This window comes from Physeter macrocephalus, chromosome 13, assembly GCF_002837175.3.
Source record: "Physeter macrocephalus isolate SW-GA chromosome 13, ASM283717v5, whole genome shotgun sequence".
In the NCBI taxonomy this organism is placed as follows: Eukaryota; Metazoa; Chordata; class Mammalia; order Artiodactyla; family Physeteridae; genus Physeter; species Physeter macrocephalus.
In genome coordinates, this window is record NC_041226.1 from 82,477,750 (window position 1) to 82,495,864 (window position 18,115).

Sequence of the window (18,115 nt, forward strand, 5' to 3'; positions counted from 1 at the left end):
CACCTGGCCCAGAGGCCTTCGACCGCCTCGCGGCCGAGGTGTTTCGCGTAGGTGGGGGCCTCCAGGTGCGAGCGGCGCCGGGCATCGCGGGCAGTACCCACTTCCTGGGGTGGGGGGCACTGAGCACCCCCTTTGCCCAGGCCGGCGGGGTGGCGCCCCTGGCGGCCGGCCAACGGTAGGCCGGCGGACCCGGGGAACCGCGCACTGGCTCGCCTGCCCCGCGCTCCCCACCCCCCGACAGCCGCCCGCAGCCCCGGCGCCCGCCCACTCCCCTCCCCGCAGGGCCTCTCCCCCCGCGCCCCCCCCGCTCCGGCCACACGCCACCCCGCAGCCCCGAGCTCTGCAGCGCTGCGCCGCGCTCTGCGGAAAGAGAGATAGAGGCAGAACGGGGGCGGGGAGGAGTAGGGCGCCTTGGGGCCACCCGGTCCTACCTGTCCCCTCCCCACTCCCCGACGCACCTGCGGAACTCGGGGCCCTGCCGCGGCCACGTGACGTCCTCCAGCCCGACCGCCGACAGCGGGGCTGGACGGCGCAGGAGTTGCCCGCGCGCGTCCTCCGCGGCGGCGGTGCGTGGGAGCCGGTCGCCCTTTCCCTCCTGTACCCCCAGGAAAGGCCCCGGCCGCTTCCAGCCTCCCTGGACCCTGAGCTTCTTGCTGCGGGAAGTCTCCACGCTCTGGATTGGTCACTACTTAGGGCCTTCTGTCCCCAGTGGCCGCGGAGAGAAACAGAGTCACAGCTTGGGCCTCGGGGATCAGCTGTGTAGCCGCACCTCCGGGCAAGGCCAGCTCCCACGAGGGCTCAACCCGCGCCCCGTGTGTCCGCTGGGGGGCAGCAACGGCGCTGCCCCACTCCCAGCTCCCTACGGAGGCGGAGACGGGTGGAGCCCTGCCCATGCAGCCCGGGGATGGGGAGAGAAGACCACCCACACCTGGGTACAGGCTTGTTTATTTGCAAAGAAGGTGATCCAGGTGACGCAGATGTCCGCAGCCACTAGGATCCCTCAGGGCACCCAGAGGTCAACGGGGTTGGGGGCGTCCGCCCTTCACAACTGCTGGGAGGCCAGGACCTCGGGGTTCTCGAAGCAGTGGGCCTCCTTGGCCGCAGCCTGAGGGGGGCTGCAGGCCTTGCAGGGGCAGCAGTGGCTCACCAGGCGGTCCCAGGGCTCCAGAGAACGGAGCCACAGGGGCAGCCAGGCCCAGGAGCGCAGGCGGCGGGGCAGCCAGGCTGGCCGGTGCCGCTGCAGGATGGTGACCAGGATGGTGAGGAGCGCCAGCACAGCCAGGGGCCCCCCAGCCGCAGCCTGCACTGCACTCCCTGCCAGGGAGAGCCCGAAGGCGGCCAGTGGCAGCAGCAAGAAGCTGAGCAGCAGGTAGGCGATGGCCACCCAGCGGTAGCGGGCAGTCAGGTCCCCAAAGCGCTTGGCCAGTGGGATGGGCAGCCGGAGGATGGGCACCACGTACCACAACAGGATGCCAGCCAGGTTGAAGAAGAAGTGGATGAGGGCGACCTGGAGGGAGGGAGGGCAGGCAGGGTTCAGGAGCCTGGGCTCTGTGGTACGGGGTCCCCTGGGCTCCCCAGGACGCCTGCCCCTCCCTTTCTTGGCAGAAAGGGCACTAAGCCCAAAGGCAGTTTGGGGTCCTGCTTGTTAGCCGAGACGGCGGCCTGGGAGGGCAAATTCTGGCCAGCTGTGTTGGGCTCGCTCTTCCTGCACCCCCCAACACTTTGAGGGTTGGGCCCCTAGTACGGCATCTCCACGGGGTAACCGCAATCTATGATGACCCCGTGGATTCGACCTTCCCCTGAGCTGGCTTAGCTTGCCAACGCGTCGTCCACGGTGACCCTGCTCATGTCATCCCCGAGCGGGTTTGGCCACCCAGCCCTGGGCTCTGGCCTGGCTCCTGTGAGGAGGAGTTGCAGGGCCACACGTGGAGGGAACACAACTCCCTCCAGGGGTCGCTGAAGAAGTCGAGGAGTCAGTGTGGTGGGTGCAGTCCGCAGGGTTTCCTGGAGGGGGTGGATCAGGGCCCTGCACTGGGAGGTTCTAAATGGACAAAGAGCCAAGGCAAGAGAGCAGGTGGGAGTCGGGGAGGGCTGGGGTTCATCTCTTCTTGTGGGCAGCAGCCCAGCAAGGTCCAGGCTTTCAGTAGCTGCACCTGTTAGGGTGCTGGGACAGAAGCAGTGGAGCACAGGGGATGATCTGGAGAGAATCCGCAGGACTGAACGGGACTGGGCGTGGGGTGCGCAGCTGGGGGAGGCGTCCCGGAGGCAGAATTGTGACCGGGCACGGGTGCACGGAGGAAGACGGTGAGTCGTCCACGTACGGACCTGTGGGGTTTAGGTGCCTGGGGGGGGGGGACATCCTAGAGGTGTTGGCATAGAGGGGCTTGGGGCCCCCGAGGGCCGGGAGGCCCCAGAGGGACACAGCCAGCAACATGCAGTGGTCCCTCAGGAGAGGTTGGAGGGAGCTGCCAGCTGGAAAGGAGGAGAAGGCACCCTGGGACTACAGGATCCTAGAAATGATAAGGTTGCAGGGGAAGGGGAGAAGGCCTGGGCTGGGGCCCAGGAGAGCTCGGGCCTGAGGCCCCAGGGCAGGCCTCCCACCTCCAGCCCACAGGGCTGGCCAGGAGCAGAGTCCACGTACGGACCTGTGGGGTTTAGGTGCCTGGGGGGGGGGGGACATCCTAGAGGTGTTGGCATAGAGGGGCTTGAGGCCCCCGAGGGCCGGGAGGCCTCAGAGGGACACAGCCAGCAACATGCAGTGGTCCCTCAGGAGAGGTTGGAGGGAGCTGCCAGCTGGAAAGGAGGAGAAGGCACCCTGGGACTACAGGATCCTAGAAATGATAAGGTTGCAGGGGAAGGGGAGAAGGCCTGGGCTGGGGCCCAGGAGAGCTCGGGCCTGAGGCCCCAGGGCAGGCCTCCCACCTCCAGCCCACAGGGCTGGCCAGGAGCGGACCGAGCCTGAGTGCAAGCCCCAGGCCTGTGTTGGGGGTGGGAGGGGCTTGGGGGCAGGGGAGGGGTGCGGGAGGGTGGTACCTGGACGGCGCTGATCAGCATATGCGAAGGGCCGGCCAGGGCAGCCAGCAGGGCCGTGGTGGTGGTGCCAACGTTGGAGCCCAGGAAGAGGGGGTACGCCCGCTCCAGGCTGATCACCCGGACCCCTGGGGGAGCCAGGGCTCATCACGGGCCCTGAACCCCCTGCCCCCGTGGCCGGGTGCCACCTGCTGTGCTCACCCACGAGCGGCACGATGGCTGCGGTGAAGACGCTGCTGCTCTGGAGCGCGAAGGTCAGGCCGGCCCCCGTGAGGATGGCCAGGTAGCCGCTGAGCCAGCCGAATGGGAAGGGGAGGTCTGGGGAGGGGGAGCCGGTCACCCCCAGCCGGGCCCCCTCGCCCCCGCCCTCACCGCCTCCGCGAGGCCCACCGGCGTTGACGACGGTCCTCACGGCCTGGGCGACGTGGCCTCGCAGAGTGGAGTTGAGCAGCTTGACGAGGAGGACGAGGCAGGTGCAGAGCACAAGCAGGGAGGCGGCCAGCAGGATGAAGCCCACGGCCAGGTCCGCGAGCGCCGTGCCCTCGAACAGGTGGCGGCCTGGGGGCAGGGCGGGGGGCTGAGCTGCGGCAGCGGGGCGGGGCGGGCGGGGGCTGGGGCCTGGGGCAGGGCGGGGGGCTGAGCTGCGGCAGCGGGCGGGGCGGGCGGGGGCTGGGGCCCGGGGCGGACGCGGGCGGGGCCTCACAGGGCAGCTGCCCCTGGGCGGCAGGGCTGTTCCTCTCAGGGCAGGGGCCCCCAGCGGCCGCTCCACAGTTGCTGCTGTTGCCTGCAGCCTGGGGAGGCAAGGCGGGTTGGGCTCAGGACAGGCTCCGAGGAGCCGGGCCCGGCTAATTCAGTGGGTCGGAGGCCAGGGGTCAAAGGCACCTCACCGTCTGCCCCTCGGTGCCACACCATCGCTTAATGAGGCTGCCGTTGGTAGCGTTGCCCGTGCCGCTGCCCCTAATGACGTCAGCGTCCAGCTGGGGGACAGAGGAGTCTGGGTCTGGCGTTGGACTCCCGGGGGCTCGGGGGACCACAGCCCGGCCCACTGTGCTCTCTCTCCCCCCAACCGGCGACACCCTGCCCAGATCTGCCTCGGCTGTCGCCACCTCCGCAAGAAACCCTTCCCCGCCAGGCCCGGCACGCGGGTCCCGCCGGAAACAGTAGGCGGCCTCACCTGCACGATGAGGTGTGTGAGCGGCCGTGTCAGCACCTTGAGGATGTCAGGCGCGCGCCCCCCGGGCTGCAGGCTGGCCGCGCCCAGGGCCAGTGCGCTGAGCCTCTCCAGGGGGGCCGCAGCCCTCTCCAGCGGCAGCAGGATCAGCGCCGTGAGCCAGTTGAAGACTCCGTGCACGGCTGAGCCGCCGAAGGCCCTGAGGCCACACGGAGTTGGGTGGTCGGAAGCCTCCGCCGCAGCCCCTGCCCTCCCCCGCTCCTCACTCACCTCCGAAACTCGTCCCGCTCCCCCGACTGTGCCAGCGAGACCAGGGTGCTGGTGATGGATGTGCCCACGTTGACGCCCATGATGACGGGCACAGATGCCCGGACGGTCAGCACTGGAGGGGCGCTGCATCAGCCTCTCGCCCCTCACCCCGCCACCGCCATCCCTGGGGGGGGAAGGGGGCACTCACGCTTGGCGGCCACCATGCTGACCACGATGGAGGAGGACGTGCTGGAGCTCTGCACGAGGACCGTGACCAGCACGCCGATGACCAGTCCAGCCACAGGGTTGGACAGCACCACGTCGTCCCTGAAGATGTCTTCAGCTGCCCTGCCTACGCGCGCGAGACAGGTGCCCTGAGGCTGGGGAGGGTGGGCTGGCCGCCCCAGCCCCAGCCACCTGGCCGGTCACTCACTGCCCAGCAGCTGGAAGGCAGAGCTGAGGATGTCCAGGGAGCAGATGAAGAGGTAGAGGCTTCCCAGGAGCCCACAGGCCTTGAGGAAGCCAGCAGCCACCTGGAGCGCCCTGCCGGCCATGCTGAGCTCTGAGGACAGAGGGCAGGGCTGTCCTCGGCCAGTGCCCACCCTGCCCGCCCCGGCTCCCCTCCGGGCCCCTTCCTCTTCTCCCCGCTCCCAGGACAGGGCTAGGGTCCCTCTCCTCTGTTCCTTTGCAGAACGGCCAAGCAGACAGCCCCTAGGGCCTCCGGGGAGCCTCCCTGCCCGCAGGAGGGAGGAGGGGGAGCAGGTGGGCAGGCAGGCCGTTGAGCCGAGGGACCAGGGGGCCCTGGCGGTGGTCTGCGTGGCGGGTTTCCATGGCGCCCGTTGGGGCAAACCCCCTCCTTGCTCTCTGTCCCCAAGAACCCTCTCACTCTCGCACCCTGGCGAGTCGGAGCCCCGTTTGTCCAGTTACCCGGCATCTCCAGACCTACCTCTCCAGGACTGGCCAGCGTCCTTCAGCTGAGGGAGGGCCCAGGGGTCCACATCCCCGTCTTCCAACATGGGGGCAGAACCGGAGGTCCCTGCAGGGGTCCGGGTCAGGTAGGGCCAGGAACCTAGCTGTTTCCTGGACACCTTTAGGTGGCGGCAAAAGGGGGTGGGGGGACTGCGGCACAGGGGCTTGGGGTGAGGGACAAGAGCGGGAAGGAGGGGGGCCCCTAACTCTTCTGGCCCCTGGGCTCTCCTGGGGACGGATGGGCTGGAGCCCCTCTCCCAGCTTCCCCAGAGCCGTGGGTCAGGGGCCAGGTGGGTGGGCAGGGAGGCAGGCCGAGGCTCCGGGACCCCGGGGCTCCTGGTACCTGCATTTCTCAGCCTCTGGTCCACCAGGCCAACTGTGTCCAGAGTGGCAGGAGGGTCCTGGGCGCAGGCGAGGGAATTCGGCATGGATTTTGGGCAGGGACAGGCCCAGGCCCAAGTCTAGGTCTGCTGGGGGGAAGGGCAGTTCAGACACAGCTCCTCCCCCTGCCTGCCAGGTCCTGGGGTCCCCTGGCCCGAGACCTCGCCGCTGTCCTCCCTTCCCACCCGCTGTTGGCCTTGGTGACCTTCCCCTTCCTCCGTCCGCAGGGGGATGGCTAGAGTGACCTCAGGTGGCTGTCGGGTGAGCCCAGTCCAGTTTGGGGGGACAGAGTTGAGGGAGCCGTGGCTCCGTTGCTGGTCCTGGCTGGAAGAAGGCCTGGTGGGTGGCCTAGGGTGCTGGGGTGTGGCCGGAAGTGGTCGTGAGCCGGGGACTTGGGGACCTCTCCTATCAGGTGTCACAGAGACCACTGCAGCCGGTCGCGGCTTAAGAGTTTGGCGTTTGGTACCAAACGGCAACATCTCCGCTCGATGAGGGCCCCACCGCCAGTGATGGGGAGCAGGGCAGGGGGCTGGGTGGCCCCCACCGACCTCAAGGCTCCCTCCTCAGCCTGCTGGGTCTGGAGCCCCCATCGAGCCCCCTCCCTCGGCTCCCAGTGTGCCCAAGGCCCGGGAGCTGGGGGGCCTGCCGCCACCCCTCCCTCCTGCTGCCCCCAAGCTGCTCTCTCACTCTCAGCTCCTAGAGAGTGGGGAGGGGGGCGCCTGAGCCCTGGGCCTGGAGGTCACCCAGCCCTGACCCCAGTGTCCTGGGTCCCCACCTGGTTCTAGAAGCTCCTACCTGTGTGGGTAGTGAGGGGCACCTTCGGGGAGGAGACACAGGCCAGGAGCAGCTGCAGGTCAAAGATCCGCTGGGCGCACACATGACCTGCTGTGTACTGAGCCCCATTAATGTTTACCCAGGAGCTGAGGCCCCCGAGGGGTACCACTGCAGCCCCGGTACCTGCCTTGTCCAGGCCCCACTGTCACCCAGGGGTGTTGCGGGGCTGGGCAGGTGGCCCTTAGTGCCGGACTCCCACGAATGGATGTCTCAGTGACACTGCCGGATGCTGCATGCTGCCTGCCCAAGGCAGGGCAGGATGCTGGGGCTCTGGCTGGCCAGCCTGGGGACCCCTCGGGAAGCCTGCCCTGAGCTCTACAGACCTCACTGTGGTTTTCCTGGCCCGGTCAGACAGCCAGAGGGAAGCCCTTTGCACCAGGTAGGCGGGGAGGGCAACGGCCCCTGAGGTCATCCAGTTCAGGGCTGGGCTTGGGGCAGGGCTGGGCCTGGCAGAGCTCCCAGCGGGCTTGGCCCCAGTGGTGGCCAGCAGTGGTCACGCTCACGGGTGTCATGCCTCCATCGGCGAGGGGGAGGGTGGGCGAGGCCCCTCCCCCAGCCACACGGCTGCCCAGCCCGCTGCGCAAGCTCACCTGGCCAGGAGGCTCGGCCCATCCCGTTCTCTCTCCCGCTGAGCCCTGACCGGCCCCCTGGCTCGTGCAGTGCCTCTGATCGGCGTCAGTCCCCTTCCTGCTCCTGGGACGTGGGGAGGAAGAGCTGCCCGGCTGGGGCCGGCCCCTCCCCGTCAGGCCTGGTCTTCCCGGCCCCCTGCTTGCTGCCCACCGGTCGCTGGTGCAGGGGGACTTTGTCCCCGGGAGGGAGGAGGTTTCTGAGTGTCCTCTCAGCACATTCTCTTGTCCGTCCCTGCCGCCCGCTGCCCGGGGCGGGCCCCGCGGTCCCTCCCAGGGGCTCCTTCCTGTGCTGGGGTGGGGGTGCTGCAGCCCAATTGGTGGGGTCTGCGTCCACTGTCTCCAGCACGTGCTCTGGTCCCTCCGAAGGGTCTGTCTGGTGGCCACTTCTGCCTCCGCAGAAGGAAGCCGAGGGCCTGGCATGGGAGCCGCTGTCCTGAGCAGCCCCTCAGGCAGGTCCCCCCAGCCCGGGCCTGGACCTCCTTGGACACCTGTGGCAGCAGTGACCGTGCCTGCCGGGGACCCTCCCCAGACAGCTCCCGACACGGCGGGAGCTCAGTGAGCAGACGAACGGAACATCGCAGGGCTGCCTCACAGGCCAGGGGGGCAGGGAGAGGCCCTCCCTCGCTCCGCGCTCACGCCTCTGGGCCGTTCTGTAGAGGAGGGGAGACCTGCGCCAGCAGGACGGGGAACAGCCTCTGCCGGGCCCTGCCGCTCCGGCCTGCAGCCTAGTCCCCGGGGTCTGGTCCCCGGACCCTTTCAGGAACCACCCTCTGAGCCGGGTCCGGACCCGGGCTGGGCTTGCAGGCGACTCTGACAGCAGCACCCCTCCCCTGCACACAGACCAGTGTGGGGCCTGGGAATCCTGGCTGGGATTCCAGCTCCTGCAGGGGCTCACGGTACTGTGGGCACAGCTCCCGACCTTAGGTTGTGGCCCCGGGGTGAACACGCGGAGTGGCACCCAGGACGCTCTGCCGCCAGGCTGTCCTGGGCAGGCGTGCCGGAGGTTCTGCGCGGGCGTGCTGCCGACCGGCCGGAGCTCAGGCCTCGGGGCTGCCCGGGGGGTCCCAGCAGAGGCCGCTGCAGCCCCAGCAGCAGCATCTGGGCTGGGGGAAGTGGGGCTGGGGGCCCAAGGCGGGGCAAAGCCTGGCCGGCTGCTGAGTGATGGCGGTGCTGCCTTTGAGGGGCGTGGGGGGCTGGGGTTCTGTGCGAGGCGGCTCCCGCTCGGCCCTGACGGCCAGGAAGGCGGCCAGGTCGAGGTCCAGCATGGCCACCCCTCCGCGGGGCGTGGGTGTGCTCTGGCGGCACTGCGGGCAGGGGATCCAGCGCTGCTCGTGGGCTGGCGTGTCCAGCCGCCGCACGCACGCCTGGCAGAAGGTGTGGCCGCAGTAGAGGCGGCGGGGTAGGTGCCCAGTGAGGTCATAGGCCGAGTAGCAGATGACGCAGTCGCCTCGCTGGGGCCCAGCGGCTGTGCCCTCTTCGGAGGCCCGGGGACCCTCTGGCGGCAGCATCCTGGGGGAGGCATGCAGGGGGGCTGCAGCCTACCCACCCCAGGCTGCCCATGCTTGTCCTGCATGGTGGGGGCCTCAGCACCAGAAGCCCCCCCACCCGGAGGACAGGAGCCCAGGCCTCTGCAGACCCGGGAGGGTGAGTGGTGGCCAGTGGGCCTGGTGGACACCAGGCTCTGGGCACAGCCTGGGTCCCTGTGGCTGCTGCTGGGCAGCATCCCGCCCTGCTGTCTGGTCTCTCTCTATGGCTCTCGTGTGCCACCCCAGGCCCGGACCCACCCCAGCCTGCCTGAGCCCCAGGCCTCTCTTACCTGCATCCGCTCTGCTGGGCGGTTACGTCCAGCCAGAGGGTGGCTGGGCGTAGGGGGGACCCAGGGCGCCCTGCGGCTCCCTCCTTGGGGCTCGCGTTACTGGCCTACCACGGACCAGTCAGCAGGGAGGCAGGTGGTGGCTGTGGGCAGGCGTGGGCTCCCCTTTCAGCCACAAAGAGCTTGCAACTGGATCCACCAGCACCACCAACTCATCAGGAGATAAGGGCCCCCCCCCACTCTGCCTGCCCCGCCCCCTTCACGCGCAGACCCGGCTCCGCTAACCCCTCACCCAGGCCTGGCTTTGCAACTCAACTTTGCCCATCTTCCCGCTTCGTCCACCCAGACCTGCGCCCACCCCACCCGCACTCATACTCCACCCCACCTCATGATGGGAAAGCTTTTTGGCTGTGACCTGGGTGATGCCTGTTTTTCAGCTCTTAGTTCAAGCGTCACCTCCTCCCGGAAGCCTGCCAGGACCCCCACCAGCTCAGAGCTCTGAGGGGTCCTTCTGCTCTGTGGCTCAAGCACAGTGTGTGTGTCCATGTTGATTTGTCTCATTGCCTTTGTCCCTGTCTGGGCTGGGCCTGTCATGTTCCCGTCACAAGCCAGCCCCATAAGGCTCCAAGGAGGCCCTCAAGCACAGGAGTGGAGATCCCCCACTCACACAGAGACCACCCAGAAACTCTCTGAGGTGCAGGGCACCGTGGGCAGCTCCGGATGCCCTCCTCAGAGGCCACCTCCCCCTGGCCTCTGCCTGGTCAAAGCCCTGGGGCCAACCCAGTGACACAGCAGAATGGGGTGTGTTGGGAAGGGTGGGGTTAGAGGACAGGACCCTGGAACCCTCTCCGTCCCGCTAGAGGAAGCCAGGCCCAGAGGGTCCCCTCCTTACTCCTGCCATCCTGGCGGGCCCCCGCCTCCTGGGCCGGTCAGACGGGTTTTGGTGGCTGGCCCGGGTGGGGTCATCTTCCTGTGCGGGCCAGTCATGGGGCAGGCCGGGAGCCCGAGCCCCGTGGAGTCAGGCCAGTGACATGCCTGCCCACGCCCAGGACCAGTCCTGCCGTGTGGCCAGTCACCCGGGGTCGGGGGAGGGCTGGCACCAGGACCCGTCCATCCCGCGGGGCCAGCTTGGCCTCCTCCTCCGGCTCTCTCTGCCCGGTCCCGGAAACATCAGTGTGCCCGCTACCGGCCTCGCTGCTCAGTCTTCACACCGGCATCCCGGCCTCACCCCCGTGCCAAATGGCTCGGCTCCCCACATGCCCCCGACACAGGTGCGCTGTGCTGCTTGGACAGGTGGGAGGTGGGTCTGGCCCAGCGCCTTCTCTGCCCACCTCCACGAAGCCCAGGCCCCAGAGGCAGGCCAGCGGCAGCAGCACACAGCAGATGTTCAGGAATTGGGTGTTCTGTGGGAAACCGAAAAACACCCCGGCCGAGGCAGGGCAGTGACTCACGGGTGGGCAGGGCTTGGTGGGCTGGCCACCTGGGCTCCCACTCCTGGAAACCTGCCCGCGCTGGTGCCACCCACCACTGTGCTGCCAGCACGGTCCTCCTCCTGGAGGCTTCTCTCGGGCTCTCCTCCTGGCTCCAGGCACAGCACGCTCCTGATGTCTGACCCGCACGCTCTCCCGTCTTCCAGGCTCACCCTCAGCCCCAGCGAATGCAGGGCAGCTCAAACCCAGGCCCGACCGGCCCTGCTGTCCAGCCTCTGGGCCAACCTGAGAGTGCAGTGCAGGTTCGGTTGTCGTGAGGCTGCCCCAGCCCGGAATGTCCCATAGAGGCTGGCAGCCTGTGGTGGCGCCTAGCCTGGGACCCTCCCGAAGCGGGTAGCGGCAAAGGAGGAGAGTGGCCAGGGCGAAGCTCGCTCTTCTTTATCGCCTGTGGCCCTGCGCCTGAGAGAGGTGGCCAAGGGTGCCCCCGGGGCTGCCATCGTGGCCAGCGCCCAGGGCTCCGCTTCAGGGCCGGGGGCTGAGCTGGCAGCCTTCTCCGTGGGTAGGTGCTGCTGTCCAGGGTGGGGAGCGGCCGACACCCATGACAACAGGCCAGTGGCTGTTCCAACTGTCCAGGCACTGCTGTGGCCCCCTGAGCAGAGGCCCGGGCTTGCCATGTGGGGGCGTCCCGCAGCAGGCCCCGCGGCCCGGGGGCCAGGCTAGGAAATGACACAGCAGCAGCTGCGGCAGCAGCAGAAGCGGGGGCAGCGAGAGCAGGAGCAGCAGGGACAGCACCAGCAGTGACGGGCGACGTCGTCTCCGCGCCCCCTGGGCGGCAGGCCCGCGTAGGTCAGTCCTGCCTGGCGCTGCCCACTGCCGTGGGGGGTGCAGGCCTGCTGGCCCTGGATGGCGGCGACCCCCTTGGCACCCTTGGGCCCTGGGGCCTCCTCGGTAGGCTCCAGGGTGCAGGACCCCACGGGCAGAGGCTGCGACTCCGAGGAGGATGGAGCCGCCTCCAGCTGCTGCCCCAGCTCGGGCTGCAGGTGAGCCCTCGGGATGCTGACACGGGCATACGGGTCCTTGACGAGCATCTCAGGGGGGTCCATGGCTTGGCCTGGCAGGGGTGGGCAGAGGAGACAAAGCCAGCTCAGTGGGGGGGAACCCAAGAAAAGCCAGGCTGCGGAAGCGCCTGTGTGTGTGTGTGTGAGGCCTACGTGTCAGTGCGCGTGCAAGGTAGCAGAGTGAAGGGAGAGTGAGGGCCGGCGTCTCCTAGCTGCCCCCAGGTGTCCCCCGCCCGCCCTGAGAGACAGTGCCCTGCGATGGAGCTGGGAGTGGGGTGGGGGGCTGGGATATGCAGCTAAGCTGGTCCTACAGGGGGTGCAGAAGCCCTTCAGCCCAGGACCCACCTGAAGTGGTGGCGGCAGCAAGCTGTCCTCTTGTTCTCTGGGCCGGGTCCTGGTGCCTGTGCGCTGAGCGACTGGCAGCTGCCTTTTCCCTCCTGGGAGGGGCGGGGCTGTGGGCGGGGCTCAAAGATGGGGTTCGCAAGGTCCCAGGAGGCCCCAACTCCTGGAGCACGGCGGCCACCCACCCTTCCTTTTTGGGATGGGCGTTGACTGCGGCCTGGCCTCCGAGGGACATTGCCAGCCTGGGTGATTCAGCTTCAACGCATCTGGGGCATGTCCTGGCCCTCCAGGGACCTGCAGCTCACCAGAACGCAGGACAGGAGGCGAGTCTGGGGTCAGGCCTGCAGGTGGTCTGGGGGCCCAGCCATTACTCACACGTCTCAAAGCCTCTGCTTTGAAGCAGAGGGCAGAGGTCCTCACTGTGACCCAAGCCTCTACCCCGCAGGCAGAGACCAAGATGTTTGCGAATACACGGCTTCGAGGTTTGCTGTTTATTTTAACTGGTAAGAAATGCTTGGCGGCGACCCCCTTGGCACCCTTGGGCCCTGGGGCCTCCTCGGTAGGCTCCAGGGTGCAGGACCCCACGGGCAGAGGCTGCGACTCCGAGGAGGATGGAGCCGCCTCCAGCTGCTGCCCCAGCTCGGGCTGCAGGTGAGCCCTCGGGATGCTGACACGGGCATACGGGTCCTTGACGAGCATCTCAGGGGGGTCCATGGCTTGGCCTGGCAGGGGTGGGCAGAGGAGACAAAGCCAGCTCAGTGGGGGGGAACCCAAGAAAAGCCAGGCTGCGGAAGCGCCTGTGTGTGTGTGTGTGAGGCCTACGTGTCAGTGCGCGTGCAAGGTAGCAGAGTGAAGGGAGAGTGAGGGCCGGCGTCTCCTAGCTGCCCCCAGGTGTCCCCCGCCCGCCCTGAGAGACAGTGCCCTGCGATGGAGCTGGGAGTGGGGTGGGGGGCTGGGATATGCAGCTAAGCTGGTCCTACAGGGGGTGCAGAAGCCCTTCAGCCCAGGACCCACCTGAAGTGGTGGCGGCAGCAAGCTGTCCTCTTGTTCTCTGGGCCGGGTCCTGGTGCCTGTGCGCTGAGCGACTGGCAGCTGCCTTTTCCCTCCTGGGAGGGGCGGGGCTGTGGGCGGGGCTCAAAGATGGGGTTCGCAAGGTCCCAGGAGGCCCCAACTCCTGGAGCACGGCGGCCACCCACCCTTCCTTTTTGGGATGGGCGTTGACTGCGGCCTGGCCTCCGAGGGACATTGCCAGCCTGGGTGATTCAGCTTCAACGCATCTGGGGCATGTCCTGGCCCTCCAGGGACCTGCAGCTCACCAGAACGCAGGACAGGAGGCGAGTCTGGGGTCAGGCCTGCAGGTGGTCTGGGGGCCCAGCCATTACTCACACGTCTCAAAGCCTCTGCTTTGAAGCAGAGGGCAGAGGTCCTCACTGTGACCCAAGCCTCTACCCCGCAGGCAGAGACCAAGATGTTTGCGAATACACGGCTTCGAGGTTTGCTGTTTATTTTAACTGGTAAGAAATGCTTGGTTTACACACCTTTACCGATAAAACTTATTTTAAGATTGGCGACATGGGCTTCATACACAAGTGACGTTTCTAGCTCATTTCTGAAACTACAGTTTCCTTCTGGTTGGTGGCCTCGTGGGCCACAAGCCCCCGATCCCTCAGCGTCCCCATCCTTGGCCCTTGCATCCCCTCCATCTGTGAGGTGGCACACAGCACCTGCCATACAGGGTCGCTGTATGTGGTGGGTGGATGTGAGCACTCGGGTCTTGGGTTTGGGCCTGGCACGGTGAGCCCCGCTTGGGGCAACCGGGACAGTAGGGTGCGGCCTGGACACGCACCCCTAGTCCTTGGAGCTCGCGGGGAACCCCCCAGGAAGGGGGGATCAAATCAGACACGGCCCAGAGGCCAGCTGACCGGAGTGGCCTGCATGGGGCCGGTCAGACCGGTCCGGACATGCCTAGTACCGATGCGGCACCAGACGTCGGGGGAATCAGGCCCAAAGATCGGGAAGTTGGGAGGCGGACAACAGAGGTCCAGTGCGCAGGCGCCAGAAGCCCCGCCCACAGCCCCTACAGATTCTGCCTCTTGCTGAGATGAGGCTGGCGCATGCGCAAAACAGGACTGACGGGGCGGGGGTGGAGGTGCGCCCGGTGGGAACTATATTCCCCAGAAGTCTCTGCGCTCAAGGGTTTTACTAAACACCAGTTTCGGGGTCAGCTGGCCTCATCTGTCCAGGACCCGGCTTGGGCTGCACCAGCTCTGAGCCGCCCGGCTCGGGAGGCGTGGGTTTGGGCGGGCTCTGGGCAGGAGCCTTGCACTGGGTGGACTTCATCTCTAGGGGCGGGGCCTCGGGTAAGGGGTGGGGCCTAGTGGCCGGTACCACCTTGGGTGCGCGCCTAGGGAGTTGGTGGGGAGATGAGCAAAGCCCTTGCCGAGGCTGGACCCCCAGTCCTCCCCTGGCCGTGGCTGCCGCAGTTACCCTGCCTTCGCGCCAGGGCCCCATAAGCACCCCGCTGCCCCTCCCACGGGGCACCTGCTCACTAGCACACATGCTCTCGCTGAATGGTGGAGGACACTGAGGTGCAGGCACTAGCCTGAGATCGCAAAGAGCGGCAAAGTCAAGGCCTATGGGCCAGGGATGCCTCTCCAGCCTGTTTTGCCCGCGTGGGGCCCTTTATCAGGAACGCCGACCTTTCCGGGCTCTGCTGCTTGCAGGACTTGGGGCTAGGTCTATAGCCAAGTGCAGTCTGGCCTGTACAGAGCAGAGAAGCTGTGGCCAGAAGGGGCTGGGACTGTCCAGGGTTAGGTGCATGGCCCAGTGCTGATCAAAGAAGTGCCAGCCAGCATGCCATGTGGTGGCCCTGGCAGGTTAGGGAAAGGCTCTCTGGAGGCCCATGCAGCCCTGGTCCCTTGCCCTGTATTTGTCAGCATGTCCTCTGTCCTCCCTCTCACCTGAGAGCTCCTCACAGGCAGCGGGCGTATCCCAGGGGGGGCAGGGAAGCCTGGCCTGAGGAAGAAGCAGAAAGGAATGGGGCCTCTCTGCTGGGTGCGGTCAGGTTAGCACACAACTCTGTGACAACGAGACACGTGCCGACCTGCTGAGATGCCAGAAAGGGCCACCCCACCCTGTGTAGGTGCGTGTCCTCCCTGAGCTGCCCCATGGCGGCCTGTCCAGCTGTCTGTTTGACCTTCCACCTACCGCTCGCACCCCCCACCTGTCCACCTGTCCTGTCCTTGGAGCAGTCTCCCAACTACCGTTCCTGCCTCCATTCACTCCTCTGATCGTCACTTGCCCGCCCCTGCTCACCCTCTCCTGTCACATCGCCGTCTTTGAGCCTGCCAGTGCTGGAAACAGCCTGCTGCACCTGTGAGCCAGAAAACCCTGGAGGCATTCCCACTGGGGGCCGAGTGGAAGGACAAGCAGAGACCCTGACTCTGGGGGGGGACACAAGGCAGTCCCACGGTGGGGTCCTGGGAACCAGCTTTCATGGGACCACCCCTGGGCTCTCTCCTCCCCTTCCTCCCTCTGGCATTGTGAGAGCTCAAAGCAGGCTTTCCCTTACAGAATTGAGGCGGGGGGCTTGACTAGGGCCCAGGCTCAGCCAGGCGGGGACGAGGGAAGGGGAGGCAGGAGGGGGGACGCCACGGAGATCCTGACCCCCACGCGGCCCGCGGGGGGAGGAGGAGGGCGACCCCGAGAGCGGGCGCCAGGCCCGCGGAGGATCGAGGGGCGGCAGAGAGACTGGCCCCGCCCCGCGGACCCCGCGCGGGTCCCCAGACGGGGTGGGGGGGGGCGGGGGTGGCGCTGCGGGCGCGGGCGGGCGCCGCGCGCACTGCGGTCCCCGCGCCTCCGCCGCAGAGCGCGCCACGCTCGGCACGCACCTGCCGCCGCCGCCGCCGCCGCCGTGCCGAGCCGAGCCCCGCGCCCCACGCCCCCGGGAGCCGCCGCGGCCCGGCCATCGCCCGAGGTCGCCGCCAGAGCCGCCGGAGCCGCCGGGCCAAGGCGCGGGCGCCGCATCCAGGCCTGCCTTTGAGACAACCTCTGCGGCGGCGGCGCGCGGCCCGGCCGGGGACGCCAGGCTGGGGCAGGTGAGTGCGGGCGGGGCGGGACAGCGCGGGGTCGCCGCTCGCCGGCCTCCACTCCTAGGCAGAGGTCGGGCCTCGGGAACGGGGACTGGGGAGGGGGCTGGGTTCCGAGTCTGGCGAGGGTAAGGGTCAGAGGTCGGGCGTCCTGTCTTTTGTGCAGGGTGAGGGTGAGGGTGAGGGTGAGGGTGAGGGTGAGGGTGGGCCCGGGCGCTGCCCTCACGCTGTCTCTCACCTGCAGCTCGGGCCGGGTGAAGGCCTCTCCTCTGCTCCCGCCGCCGCCGAGCTTGCAGCCCGGGTCCTTCCGCAGCCAGGGCTCAGGCTAGCTGCCTTCCCTGGGCGCCCTGTCCTGGAGCCATGGGGCCCACCTAGCCCCTGCCTGCCCGGATGTCCCGGCCCCGGGACGGCTGATCTCGGCTGCAGGGGGACACCCCCCAACGCCCCCTCGCCAGCCTCAGCGGCCAGGGACCCTGGGTGAGCTCCTGGGCCCGACCTCCAGCCCAGGGCAGTCTCCCACACCCTCCTGCCCCTGTTCCTCTCCTCCTCCCCCGCTCCTTCCTCCTCCTCCTCCGACTGGACCTGAGAAGCCACTGTGGCCACTGGGGGGGGCCCTTCCCCCCAGGCTCTTGCCAGCCTCCCCCAGGAGCCCACAGGGCGTCCAGGGTCTCCACCAGGCCTGGCGGGACCAGGATGCTGCCCCCTCTCCTCCCCCCCGGCCCCACCCAACTCCCCCACCCACCCGAACACCCAGTCTGACTGGAGACAGCCGGATGCCGGCTGACCCTGGGCCCGAGGCGGGCAGTGGCTGGCCGGGCTTCCTCATGTCCTGCCTGAAGGGGCCCCACGTCATCCTCAAGATGGAGGCCATGAAGATGGTCCACCCTGAGAAGTTCCCCGAGCTGCAGGCGGCCGCCCCCTGCTTCCCACCCGCACCCCGGCCCACCCCCGCTCTGGCACCCAAGAGAGCCTGGCCCTCAGACACAGAGATCATCGTCAACCAGGCCTGTGGGGGGGACATGCCCGCCCTGGAAGGGGCGCCCCGCACCCCGCCGCTGCCACGTCGGCCTCGCAAGGGCAGCGCGGAGCTGGGCTTCCCCCGAGTGGCGCCGGCGGACGAGGTCATCGTGAATCAGTACGTGATTCGGCCCGGGCCTGCGGCCTCAGGGGCCTCCACGGCAGCGGCAGCGGCTGCAGGAGAGCCTCTGGAGTGCCCCACCTGCGGGCACACGTACAACGTCACGCAGCGGCGGCCCCGCGTGCTGTCCTGCCTGCACTCTGTGTGTGAGCAGTGCTTGCAGATTCTCTACGAGTCTTGCCCCAAGTACAAGTTCATCTCCTGTCCCACCTGCCGTCGCGAGACTGTGCTCTTCACTGACTACGGCCTGGCTGCGCTGGCCGTCAACACGTCCATCTTGAGCCGCCTGCCACCCGAGGCACTGACCGCTCCGTCCGGTGGCCAGTGGGGGGGCGAGCCTGAGGGCAGCTGCTACCAGACCTTCCGGCAGTACTGCGGGGCCGCGTGCACCTGCCACGTGCGGAACCCGCTGTCTGCCTGCTCCATCATGTAGCGCCCACCCGCCCGCCACCGCCCACCGGTCCTCGCCCGCTGCTTCTTCAGGGATCTGGCCCTGCCCTGTTGCCCACTGACCCCTTGCCCACCACAGCTTCTGGCCCCCACCCGCGTGGCACTGTCGCTGCAGCCAACTTTGCCATTAAAACTCTGCCAAAGTCTGCACCTCGTTCCCTGGACTGAAGCCTAGGCCTGCGCACAGACCTGGGCCAGGGTGGGCACCCAGGGCTGCAGCCCCGACAGGGTCCAGGCTGGAGCAGCCAGAGGGAGGCCCAGTGCTGTTTGGGGTCAGCCTGGTCTGCGGGCTGGGCCTGACTGTGTGTGTGTGTGTGTGTGTGTGTGTGTGTGTGCACCCCATACCTCTGTGTGGAGCCAGCCTCCTGTATGTGTCAGGCAGGACTGTGGGGGCAGGTGTGCAAAGTGTGTGTGTGTGTGTGTGTGTGTGTGTGCACCCCATACCTCTGTGTGGAGCCAGCCTCCTGTATGTGTCAGGCAGGACTGTGGGGGCAGGTGTGCAAAGTGTGTGTGTGTGTGTGTGTGTGTGTGTG

The 18,115-nt window shown here is 68.0% G+C and overlaps 4 protein-coding genes across 29 annotated transcripts; 1 reads left to right on the plus strand and 3 right to left on the minus strand.

The window, feature by feature from the left end:
• Positions 1-995: 995 nt before the first annotated feature.
• Positions 996-10,106, minus strand: SLC34A3 (solute carrier family 34 member 3). 26 transcript variants are annotated; one of them, XM_055089527.1, is made up of 15 exons: positions 7,225-8,298; positions 6,596-6,617; positions 5,763-5,889; positions 5,397-5,569; positions 4,884-5,012; positions 4,659-4,802; positions 4,472-4,583; positions 4,205-4,400; positions 3,918-4,007; positions 3,734-3,821; positions 3,421-3,588; positions 3,232-3,348; positions 3,034-3,158; positions 1,819-2,041; positions 1,374-1,507 (listed from the first exon to the last, which is right to left on the minus strand). In XM_055089527.1, exons 1-14 carry the CDS (start codon positions 7,681-7,683, stop codon positions 1,850-1,852), a joined length of 2,142 nt encoding a protein of 713 aa, XP_054945502.1. In that variant the 5' UTR covers positions 7,684-8,298; the 3' UTR covers positions 1,374-1,507; positions 1,819-1,849. The 26 variants fall into 26 exon arrangements, with proteins under 26 accessions (XP_054945497.1, XP_023981874.1, XP_054945504.1 ...); XM_055089522.1 differs by lacking the exon at positions 1,819-2,041 and having other exon boundaries at positions 996-1,507; positions 7,225-8,290; XM_055089526.1 differs by having other exon boundaries at positions 1,368-2,041.
• Positions 8,301-9,326, minus strand: RNF224 (ring finger protein 224). Its single transcript, XM_024126105.2, is given in 2 exon segments — positions 8,301-8,723; positions 8,725-9,326. Coding segments are annotated over 2 exon segments (522 nt in total). The 5' UTR covers positions 8,824-9,326.
• A 1,116-nt stretch (positions 10,107-11,222) lies between the features above and the next one.
• On the minus strand, positions 11,223-12,011 carry CYSRT1 (cysteine rich tail 1). Its single transcript, XM_007103645.3, has 2 exons — positions 11,910-12,011; positions 11,223-11,617 (listed from the first exon to the last, which is right to left on the minus strand). Exon 2 carries the CDS (start codon positions 11,607-11,609, stop codon positions 11,223-11,225), a length of 387 nt encoding a protein of 128 aa, XP_007103707.2. The 5' UTR covers positions 11,610-11,617; positions 11,910-12,011.
• A 4,756-nt stretch (positions 12,012-16,767) lies between these two features.
• Positions 16,768-17,714, plus strand: RNF208 (ring finger protein 208). Its single transcript, XM_007103646.4, has one exon. It carries the CDS (start codon positions 16,768-16,770, stop codon positions 17,563-17,565), a length of 798 nt encoding a protein of 265 aa, XP_007103708.2. The 3' UTR covers positions 17,566-17,714.
• The last annotated feature ends 401 nt before the right edge of the window (positions 17,715-18,115 follow it).

What these genes read in the sequence shown, in the direction of transcription:
- CYSRT1 (XM_007103645.3), bottom strand. Translation starts at nt 11,609, where the DNA reads ATGGACCCCCCTGAGATGCTCGTCAAGGACCCGTATGCCCGTGTCAGC.
- RNF208 (XM_007103646.4), top strand. Translation starts at nt 16,768, where the DNA reads ATGCCGGCTGACCCTGGGCCCGAGGCGGGCAGTGGCTGGCCGGGCTTC.
- SLC34A3 (XM_055089518.1), bottom strand. Translation starts at nt 7,683, where the DNA reads ATGCCAGGCCCTCGGCTTCCTTCTGCGGAGGCAGAAGTGGCCACCAGA. An exon ending in GGGCCGAGCCTCCTGGCCAG is followed by an intron (nt 6,618 to 7,224) that starts GTGAGCTTGCGC and finishes TCCTCCCCGAAG; the next exon opens with GTGCCCCTCACTACCCACAC. An exon ending in CCAGAGGCTGAGAAATGCAG is followed by an intron (nt 5,570 to 5,762) that starts GTACCAGGAGCC and finishes CCTGTGCCGCAG; the next exon opens with TCCCCCCACCCCCTTTTGCC.